Raw genomic sequence first — 11,469 nt, 5'->3', positions numbered from 1 at the left:
AGGTAGAAATACAAAAGATTTTCTTCAACAATGCTGGTATAAATAGAAGCCACTTAAGGCCAGTGATGTACAAACATTGCTTAACAATTACAATATAAAGCTATTGCAAATCCTCCTTGATGAACAAAAATCATCTCTACATGGAAAAATCATTATAAAAATCATATCAAATACTTTTCAAAATATTTACTCATCTCTTTTTCTCTCTTTCTCTCTCTCTCTCTCTCTCTCTCTCTCTCTCTCTCTCTCTCTCTCTCTCTTTACTATTCTACTTTCCTTTTTTCTTTTCCTCTCTCTCACCTCTTTCCTCCTTTCCATTTTTGATTACATTATTCCTCATCACTTTTCATCACACTGCAAACTCATATCAAAAGAAAGCTACTGGTATTTGAAAAAAATAGTTAAAACATTCTCTCAATCTTCATCAGGGTGGTGCTATTGTATAGATTTAAACAGACAAACGCAATACACAGGTCTTATTCTACATATGATATCACAGAGTGTTACAATACAAAAAATTAACCCGCTGACTACTGAACTATCTTTTTTCCCTAGGGTTAATGCACGGACCGCCCGGTTCCAATAGGCAATGAGTTATCATCTACAACCTCTCTGCTAAAAAGAAATCTTACAAATACAATGCTTAGGATTTCATCATATAATTTTCCTACAAAGACTACTTGAACAATATGCGTTATAGACTGAATACTAAGTGCCTTCTGTACAAAGAAATCTAAAAGATATCTTTTTAATACAAAAAGAGTGTTTTTTTTTCTTTTCAATTTTTGTTGTTGTTGTGTGTGAACAGACATTGATTAAAGAGACAGGAAGTCCGCAAATTGAAAAGCAATCAATATGTAAATGCAAGGTATCAGCAACTTGGTTCAAAATACATAATTATGAAAGCAATTTTGAAAGGATGCTTTGCACAAAACAAGATTTTATGAGATAGACAACACAACTGGAATATCGACACCACCAAAGACCGAGCACTTTCACGCTTCATGTTTTTGCACTTACCTCTGTCTTGTCAGCTATCTTCTTGAACACTTGATGAAGGGGATATGGGCGCAGGAGTTCAAAGGTCATACAGAAAAATGATCCCAGTGTGAATGTGTTCTAAAAACAAACATACCAACAATAGTGCCTTATCAATACTTGGACACAACGGCTTATACCAAGCAGTTCAGTCCATGAATAAACTGGATTATGCTCTTCCTACATATTTATTATGATAAATGCTCTACTAGACATACAGTGTACATGTAAATGTATTAGATATGTTCTTATTAAATGTCACTTGCTTCTTTGCTTTTTTTAAAACATATAACACTTTGTTTTTGCTTTATATAGTCAAAGTCACTGATTACATGCATAGAGTTGGTACAGGTTCAGCAATCAGAAGATGGATATCCGGTATATTGACAATTACTTTTATTCTCATATATATCAAAGCGAGGGATGATAAAATTGGGGTCAGAATTTATCTGATTTACCGGTAATCCAGTTCCATTATCTACTTCTTTAAAAAATTGCCTCCGCTCTAACCAGTGTGAATAATACTTTTCTGTTTGTGGGAGCTCTATTATGATTTGATATTGTATATTGAATAGTGGGATTTACTCACAATGATATTAAATTATTATTTTTTTTATTATTATAACTCTTTTTCAATTTACCATTGTTCTTTTAGAGCTTACCAGAGCTAAATTGATCACTGCTGCTGTGTATTTTTTATGCTGCCTCTAACTACATAAATTCCCAACAACTCTAAAACTTATATAATGTAAGCAATTCCTTAACTCTTCAGTCCTTAAATACTGCAACCACTCTTGGTTATTAGATAATGGTGCACTTGTTACAGTATCATAAACAGTATTATTTAACACAAAACTAGCCTTAGGCTGGCATATTTAACCTAAAATGCGAATAACACTTGTCAGCAATGCATGTTAATCATGCATTTCCTGTTCCATTTGAGGGATATTTGTGATAAAATTTGAGCTAATCCTATGTAAATCCACGCTGTCTGATAGAAAATTGTAAGCTCAAGTACAACAAGCTGTTTTGCGTCTTGGGCTATTTTAAAGGGGTCGTTTAACAATGTTAAATCTGAGATGCACGGCACTACGTGTTAACATTGTCTGTGATATGGTGTTATATTGAAGCCCTAAAAAATTGCGCTTCAAAATAATCAAGAAGTGCCTCAAAAAAGTAAAAACCTTTGAGTGACTGGTTTTGCCATACTCGTTTTCCCCAGTTGACTGTAGTGTTATGAAAACCGTTTGGCAAACGCAAAATTGGATTTCAATTTTCAATCATAAATATCTTGATAATCAAACAGGCAATCGGCTTGTAAAAGTCATGGGGTTCCTGCCTGACTAATTATCATTGCAGCATGAGCTAAATCAAGGATTTATTTAAAGGATCTAAGACAAGGTTACTGGATCCCTTTAAAATCAATAAGTAAAAATATTAACTTACCAATAGTTTGACAATGCCACAGAAGTTGTGACTATCTGCTTTATTCAGCTCAGCAATAAGGTGACTCTCCTGAAATGGTTAAGAAAATTGCTAACTGAATGTTGAAGTACATCAGTGATCACATAATCATATTAGTATAATTTGTCATGAAAACAGTATAAGTGATAACTAAAGCTATCTCTTAGTTCTTCTGAATATAAATTTCTTAGAGAGCTTGCAAATTATGAAACAGCATGTATACCAATTTCGGTTTTCTTTTTGGCCATTTCATAATGCTATTTTCCACATTCATTTATCTTGGCAGAGGGGGGGGGGGATCTTTTTTCCCCTTAAGAAGCTTAGCGAAATAAAGTGGGGAAAAAAGATGTATCTGGAACACAAAATAATCAGTGATGTTTGTTAATTAAACATTCTTTTTTGACATATATGTGAATGAAAGCTAACATCAGCCTCATTGAGATGGTACAGTGTATATGCATTTACCAGCTCCATAGCCTAGCAATGTAGTTCTACTTCTGTGTGATGCATTTTGCCCACTACATTCGGCTAAGCTACCTACAAGTAATGTGATGTCTAAATCCATTCTCCGCTTTCTTTCTCCTATGTACATCTTCTTTGAAACATTTTCTGAATGAAGGAGAATATACATGGCACTTTATCATATGTGCCTTTGCACGTTTCTGTTTTTAAAAAAATGACATATTCTCTTTGAAAATTGGTATTACTTCTCACTAATCTCTTATTTTATATTTAACTATACTTGATTTGTCTAGTCTTGTCAATACGTGCAGTTAAGGCTAATATTACTTCACTTCTAGTCAAAATCCATCTTATCTAAAAGTGAAAGTAAAACTCTTTTTTTTTTTCCAACAGCCTTTGCTTTATACATTGTACATACCTGATATCCCAGACTGAAGTATTCTGGTTTGAGGACTTTGATGGCTACCTCATAGAGACCTGGTCTGAAGGTGTCTTGGGCTTGTAAGATGGTTGAGGAGTTACCCCGACCAAGTACACGTATCACCTGGTATCGCCCTGCCATTAGCCCGCCTTTAGAAAAATAAATTGGGCGGGGGGATGTAAAATATAGTCAGTCATTCACAAAGTAGAAAAGAAAAGATCATTACTTTGAATTAAGTTATTCCTATACTTTTTTTATGGAAGCCTCATTATGTACCAGTATATGTGTTATCTAGATGCTGTTACCTGTCAATTTTCACCCTTAAGCTTAAATGGTAAACAATTATCATACTGAGTACATACACATATTCCATACAAGTACAGGTATGTATAAATCTAGCAATGAACAGAGAAGCAGAAAGAAGGAGATTTGATAAGGAAAATTAGACTAATAGAGAACTAAAAGAAAAATTATGTTCTCAAATAAAACTGCACTCACCTTTAGAATTTGGTTGGAAGAAGTTGTCTTCATTGATGCACTTTGAAAAATCTAAAACAAATAAGAATAACACAATTCATGAAATGATAAAATTCATCTCATAATTATAAAAATTGAGGATGAAGCCAAATGTATATATGCAAAACATTTACAAGATTTACACTTCTAACTGTTTCTTCATAAATATTTTTCTTGACCATTAGAGGAAAACAAGGGGAACGCTCTCGGTGGTCTTGCCTGCATTACGCAATTCGATATGATGAAAAATTGAGGTTGGGACATTATTTATAGGCAGGGTGGCCCATTAGCAGGCCCCCAAAATTGAAATCCTCTGTACACAATCATCATTTTGAAGTGAATATTTACAAAGAAACATTAGAAAAATTATTTACTATTATTTCTACCAAGATTAATAACTTTCATGAAATATGAACAAATTAAAAAAAATATTAATTCTCATATTAAGTTGTGAAAACATAATCCAAGTCTACTGACCTTTGACCTTGTGACCTGGAATTTGTGTCATATGATTTGTGATACTTGATAACCTTTGGGTACAAGTTTCATGGAATTTGAACAATCAATTTTGAAAATATGCTAAAAAATTCAAAATGTTGATGCCACAACAAAGTCTAATTTTGTTGACCTAAAATGACCTTTGACCTTAACTTAGTGACCTGAAATACTAATTACATGATTGGGGATACTTGATAATCCTATAGTCCAAGTTTCATTGACTAAGACCTTAAACTTTCAAAATTATATCAAAAATTCAAAAACTTAACCTTAGGTTAAGTTTTTGATGTTGACGCCGTCGCCGCCGCCGCCGTCACCGGAAAAGCGGCGCCTATGTCTCCCTTTTTTGCTACGCAAGCGAGAAAAAAAGTACATCAAAAGTAAATCTTAAAAGTGAAAATATTGAGCACATGACTTTGGAATTCTTAATGATTTTACACTACCGACATTGATAAAGGTTAATAGTTTTCAAGTATGATAACATCTAATGCTAAATTACATTCATACCAGTGAGCTACATACTGTTCAAATTTACCTTCATCTGAATTTTGCCCACCAGATTCTATCTTTGTGTAAATTTCTCCTAATCCTCCTGTGACCTGAGCAATACAATGCTTTCTGGGAGGGGGCTTCCATTTTCCACATGAGCTTCTGTGAGGATGGAAGGAAAAAGAGGATTATTTATATCTACAAGGATTGATTCTATAGAAAGACAAATGTATATCTTAACAGGTAAGTTCTGAACATGCACAAAGTGTACATATATGTACAAAGAAATAATGGTAGTTGGTACATGTACATGTGCCAATGTGCATACACTGCACACATACATACAATCATTACAATGTACATGCACACAGAAATTTGAATCATTTTGTGCTCAGTGTATTTTGCTAGGGTTTATTTCTTTTATTCTGTCCCCCATTTTGCTACTGAATATTTTTTACTGTAGTTTAACAGTACATGTAGCAAAATTTACATTATTTAAATAAAAATTATATTATGTTTTAGATTGGAATTCTTTTTTTTTCAGAGCACGCTTTGATTTTCCATTAAATATCTATATAATTAATGATGTAATTCAAACTTTTCAAACTTTTCTTGCGAAAATGTCAACCAATCTTTTTTAAAGCAGAGATTTAACTTAGAGGTCTACCTTAAGTAAAACATGTATGGATCAACTTGTAGGCCATCAAAATCTATATTTTTCAAATGGAAGCATTTTTTAATTTAGTTGTTGAAAAGGCTTTTGACAAGTACCAGCATAGAGGGCTTGACCCTGTTTCTTTCCCCCTAAAAGATGTATTAGAGATCTGTAATGACACTGTTATGGCTTCAATTTTGATGAGATTTTTGGCATTTGTCTTACTTACTTACTTTACTTTACTCTAAGCCTCGTTCAGGTATGATGTGGCAAAACTGTGGCAGTGCAATACAATTAAATTTCTGTATCAGAGTTCAGTGAATGTGCTCAGGAACTACATTGTCGCGTGCTGTAGCCATTCATTTCGGCGGAGTCGGGCTAACTCGGCCCAGGTACAAAAACGGTCAGTTTTTTCATGCTTAGGTTTAGGGTTAGGTTTAGGGTTAGGGTTAGGGTTAGGGTTAGGGTTAGGGTAAAATGACAAAAAATGACCGTTTTTGCAGCTGGGCCAAGTTGTCCCCTGGTCCAAGTTAGCCCGGATCCATTTCGGCCTACACACTTGAATTAAACAAAATTGCAGCAGTGCTGGTGGTTCACCACATCATAGACCACCTATGTAGACCCTCATCTGAATTTACTGAACGAGCCTTTATTCTTACTTAGTCAATAGACCTATGATCAGGAATAACATCAGACAAAGCACAATAAATAGGAATATAAAACAAAAGCCATGTCAGTTTCAAGTCAAATGTTAGGTGCGCCGACATGCATCACATTCAGAGAGAGACGGAGCTGAGTCACGGAACAAATCACGCGCACTCTCCACTGAACCAGTACGCGAGTAATATCCACCCCGGTGTTTCGGGGCAATTGGTAGACACGATTCCCCTCAAAATCAGCAGTGCCACATAAACATCACCTTACCTATTCCCGATCCCGGTTATCTTCATTTCCCCAAAACGAATAAATTCATTAAGCCTTCAAGTACATGAACATCATGTACATATTGACTATTAACGTGGTAATAAACGTAAAGAATATCTTACTTCAAAGGTTGTAAAAATCCAGTACTTTCGTCGCTATCCCCGGCTTTGGCCGCCATTCTGTTTGTAAAGTCATCCCACAATGCATCAGCTATGAGAAAAAAGGTCACCGATGTTTGTAAACAAAGTCTTGGGGGTTCCCCAAATCTTAAAGGTTAGGAGCAACAAACAGAACCGTGAAAATGCGGCGGTAGCTATAATTTATAATTCCTTCAAATTTCCTAAAACAACATCTTTTTATTTATTTTTAATTGCAAAAAAATGCATATTAACAAACGAACTTAGTTAGAAAAATAAAAATTGTTCACATTTATTAGGTCTTTAAAAAATGATCTTTTCTTTTTAATTTTTTTTTTTAACCTGAATGATTGGCAGTTCGCAAAACCAGCAAAATGAAGGGGGGACATCGGTTGGAATTACAGTGTAATTGGTAAGGGAAATCGAAAAGGAATAATATTCATACCACAGTACAAAACACTTGTCGTGACTGACCAAAATGGTCTACCAAGAAAGAACATATTATGTGTAGATATAGATGTATCTGGGTTGTCATTTAGTCCAGAGAAAGGTCAAATTTTCCATACTAAAAGACACCACTCATACAATTTTACTTCCCATAAATGTGAAGTATGTGTTTTCAAAAGGTAATTATAATAATCCTATGTAGTGTGGTTTATGTTTCCTCTTCTTCTTCTTCTTTGTTCTTAATTCAAGATTCTATAATGTGCCTTAAGGAGAATGCATGTATTTACATTTCAGGAAATGAAAGGAGAGCAAAGATACTGTGAAATATTATTGAAAGCCAGTAATACTGAGAGAGAGAGAGAGAGAGAGAGAGAGAGAGAGAGAGAGAGAGAGAGAGAGAGAGTGGGAGAGGGGGAGCGAGAGGGGGAGCGAGAGAGAAAGAGAAAGAGAGAGGGGAGAGAGAGAGAGAGAGAGAGAGAGAGAGAGAGAGAGAGAATTTCAGGATTACATCACGAAGGGTAACTACACTGCCAATAGAAGGTTTTACATGTCGAATTCTTTGTTCGATTAACCTCAAACTTTTACCAATCAGTTGCTCCAATTTTTCTTCTTTCTCTCCAGCAAATAATGAAAGTTATTTCTCTTATAATCTACGATGGTTCTGCTGGGAATGTCCGAAATCTGTCAAATAACATAGTCCCTATTATCTTGCTAATATTGTTCGTTTACAATAGCCAAAGAATTCATGATGCATATAAAGAAGTGCAAGCATTTCCAAATTCTACCGCAAGTACCCCGAACCAGGGGCGGATCCAGCAGGCGGCAACTGGGAGGAGGCCAAAGAGGAGGCCTAATTCGTGAGAAAATATTTAGCGGCGAAACAGCCAGCAGGTGAATTAGCGGGGGGAAAGGGGTAGGGGTAAGGAGCACCCATTTTAAATTTGAAAATCGCACCAGCCGATAATTCGCTCAGTGGGGGAGGGGGGAGGGGGAGCGCTATTTTTTTAAATTTTTTTTTGCCCTTGAAATTTGAAACTCGCACCCCCTCCTCCCCCTCCCCCTCCCCATCCCCCCTTGAACACCAGGGAAGGGGGCCCGTCTCCAAAAAAGTAAAGGTAAAATTAAAGTGATTTTACCCGTTTTTTTCAGGGGAGGACCCCTCCCCCCCCCCCCCGATCCGCCCTTTCCCCGAACCACCTCTAAGAGAGAGAGAGAGAGAGAGAGAGAGAGAAGAGAGAGAGAGAGAGAGAGAGAGAGAAGAAGAGAGAGAGAGAGAGAGAGATGAAAGCGAAGCACATGACAGGCAAATAGCCCTACGACCTCAACAAGAACTAGTTCATGACCCCTTATGATTTCGGTCAAACTATTTACGCAAACACTCGTGTTTACACATTGACTGAGGTCATTATGGGCACAATAAATGGGCACAGGCTTTGGTAAGCATAAACTTGGAATAATAAAAATCACATCATTTGGACTCTAACATGCATGGCATGTAGGTCTCTGAGATTCGTTAAGTCTTGAACACCGTCAAAATACTTCATTCAGCAGGATCAGGAGTTATAATTGGAAATATTTCATATATTGTTGAAATAAATTGTAACGAGATTTGTGTGATGACGGGTAGTCCGTCTTGTTTTAAAGCAGAACATTGACAGGAACAGGTCAGTAAAATTTCAGCAAAATCCAATTAAAAGTAAGAAAGTTATAAATTGTTGAAGTTGCGATCAATTAAACACAAATTTGCAACTCGGTGAAATATCTTGCAAGGTCCTCTCCCATTCGCTTTGTTCTCACAGATACAAAAATGTATAATTTTCCCGAAAGAAACTTTTCAATCATACATGCACTGCTGAATTTGAAATAAATCTATTTCGTCATCAAAAATCAAGAAAATGAAAGTTTTTGAAATTTTATGTGAGGACCTCGCAATTTGTTTTGCCAAATTGTGTTTCACTGATGACAACTTCAAAAATCATAACTTTGCTACTTTTATTCGGATATTGCTCAAACTGTCACTGATATTTTTCTTTCATTTTTCCTTTTATTTTATTAATATCAAGTTATCAACTAATTTATAATGGGCTGATTTCCTCTTTTAATAATTATGGCTTGCCTTTTCAGTTGTCTAATGCTGGCCTGGATCTGGAGAAAGAGATAGTCATGTATTGAATGGCAGTGCGCCACCTTAGGTCGAAGAACCATCATCCTATTTAATGTTATAAAATGACCGGCCGATTATACCGCTGATGGTAAAAGGTAGAATTGCTGAGAACAAAATGCTCTGTCATTCCTGGGCCCTTGCCAGAAATGCGCGGGAATTCGTGTCCTGACATGTTGCAATACTCGGGGCTCTACTTTGTCATTGGTCGAATAAACCAAGTACGTTTTTTTTTTCCTTCTGCTTTTCAAGGATGAAGATATTGAACTAACTCGACGCACAAATTTGGAAGAGGCCGTCCCTTATTTGGTAGCCTAAGAATGACATCATTTCAGAGCAGTTACCAAAAACGGCGCTCCGCGCTGCGCACTTGCAAACAAAAAGCTGAGCCTAAGTTTCCTAACGCGGGAAATTTAGGAAAACTACTGATGTAAACATCGCGATATTATTCGAGCATAGACCTATCAACAAAAACAAAGTTTCAGGTGAGTTATTAAAAAACCTATTTACATTTTCATAAATATTATCCTCCATGACTTTTGCTAGTTGTGTTAGTAAAGTGTTGTCTAGTGTGCATAATTCCTCATGCTTTCTGAAATATTCTGAATTTTACTCTCCTTTGCGTTGGTCAGCCCTAGTTTTTTGCGGATCCTCACTTGGAATTCCCCTCTCTCAAAGTTCTTGCTGTGGTACGCTCGCGGCGTACCGGTTAGCACAGCAGCTAGCTACGTGTTCCTTCCCACCGATCTCGCTTTAGATGAAAGAGTTTATTCAAGTCTTTGCGTGTCATGGTGGTTGGCTCGTGGAGGAGTACGAGTGCGTGGGCGGACATCTTTTCGAGACGTAAAAAACGACGATACTTAACCGTCTGAAACATTAATGGCAGCTACAAAAGTTTTCAACATTTATAAAAAAGAACTTATTGTGCTGGTGGAATGATTATTTAGAAGCTATTTCACCAGTAGTTGGAATTGGATGTGTTTTGTTCCTTTGTTCGACGACTTGTACTAGTTGTAACGTCGATATGGAATGAAATGTTTTGAATTGGATTCACTCAAGAGAAACATCGGCCTGGTGTATAGTGGTCTCATTTGAGATGGACCTCACTTAGAATCGGCTTTTCGCATTCATTATTGCAGATGCAACAGTAGATCTAGATATTTATCTAATTCATGACATCTTAATCTGGATCAAGCAGATGATAGGCTAGACTCCAGACCTACTTGATGAAGAGGGGTTTATTTTCTGGATAATTCATGTTCTTGGATGGATGAACATAAACTGGAATTTACATTGTACGCAGTGAGTGAGTGTTTCTTTTCCTTTTTAAATGTTGGTCTGTATCATTAATAGTGTAAGGCTTACTTTTTCAGCTATAATTTTTATTATCTAGACTACCCAATATTTCAAAGGTAGATTCAACACTGATACTGATTTTTTTCCACAATAGTTTGAAGTGTATATGATTGGTGTCATGTATCTTGGTCAATAGTGCTTTAGTAGCTAGATTTAGGATATATTGGATGATTAGTTGGAGCACTTGGACTTTCTTTTTCTAGTGATGCCAAAATTTCTTCTTTTTTTTCTTCTTTTTGTGGGTGGGTGTGTGTTTTATGTTAGATCTTTAGGGTTATACATAGTTTAGAAGTTAAAACAATCGGATGATTTGGGGGCCCGAGAATGCCCTCAGATGGCATAAATACCTGCAATTTTACCTGCATTGACTAACACTGATAATTTCCTGTAGGGAAAAGAAATTGTGAAATGAGTGTGGCACCAGAATATTTTCAACATTTGAATGGATGTACGGATTTAAAGAAAACCAGATGATGTGCCATTATGACACTATTTTAAAATTTAAAGCGGGAAGGTAATGAAAGATGAGCATATGTGCATGTTAGACCTGAAAATCAACTTGAAAAGGTTGAGATCCGATGCGGTTTGCATATTGACAGAAATTGGTCTGATATGCATTATATATTATCACATAGAAAATGCTCTGATATTATGTTCAACGGTGCTTTGCTATAATCTGAATTGCTCGGGTGACTACGCATTTTAACTGGGTGACTGGATATATGTGCTAATGCATTTGTATCCAAATTCCCTTGTTCTATTGTGTTTTTTAACCCCCCCCCCCCCTCCAAATTAGTTTTTCTCTACTGCTACGGTTTTTACATCTACAATGTTTATTTTACCAGGAATCAGGAATATTCAAGCATTGCTTTTCAATAGGTTCCTCATATTCTACTTAATC

At 36.1% G+C, this 11,469-nt stretch overlaps 2 protein-coding genes across 3 annotated transcripts in view; one reads left to right on the top strand and one right to left on the bottom strand.

Moving 5' to 3' along the window:
- Positions 1-300: 300 nt before the first annotated feature.
- Positions 301-6,689, bottom strand: LOC115929791 (dual specificity tyrosine-phosphorylation-regulated kinase 2-like). Its single transcript, XM_030999817.1, has 6 exons — positions 6,590-6,689; positions 4,935-5,050; positions 3,884-3,934; positions 3,383-3,534; positions 2,485-2,553; positions 301-1,119 (listed from the first exon to the last, which is right to left on the bottom strand). The coding sequence occupies exons 1-6, from the start codon at positions 6,643-6,645 to the stop codon at positions 1,003-1,005; spliced, it is 561 nt and encodes a 186-aa protein (XP_030855677.1). The 5' UTR covers positions 6,646-6,689; the 3' UTR covers positions 301-1,002.
- Positions 6,690-9,383: 2,694 nt separating this feature from the next.
- Positions 9,384-11,469, top strand: part of LOC100888667 — a 37,386-nt gene continuing 35,300 nt past the window's right edge. The window contains exons 1-2 of one of the 2 annotated variants that reach the window (XM_030998751.1): positions 9,384-9,697; positions 10,352-10,514. The gene's annotated coding sequence lies outside the window, so the exon portion shown is untranslated. The remainder of the gene's footprint in view (positions 9,698-10,351; positions 10,515-11,469) is intronic. The other variant, XM_011668075.2, reaches the window with a different exon arrangement.

Source organism: Strongylocentrotus purpuratus, unplaced genomic scaffold (assembly GCF_000002235.5).
Source record: "Strongylocentrotus purpuratus isolate Spur 01 unplaced genomic scaffold, Spur_5.0 spur5_scaffold_5, whole genome shotgun sequence".
In the NCBI taxonomy this organism is placed as follows: Eukaryota; Metazoa; Echinodermata; class Echinoidea; order Camarodonta; family Strongylocentrotidae; genus Strongylocentrotus; species Strongylocentrotus purpuratus.
Note: the sequence above shows the minus strand (reverse complement) of the source record. Positions and strands in the feature narration are given on the sequence as shown.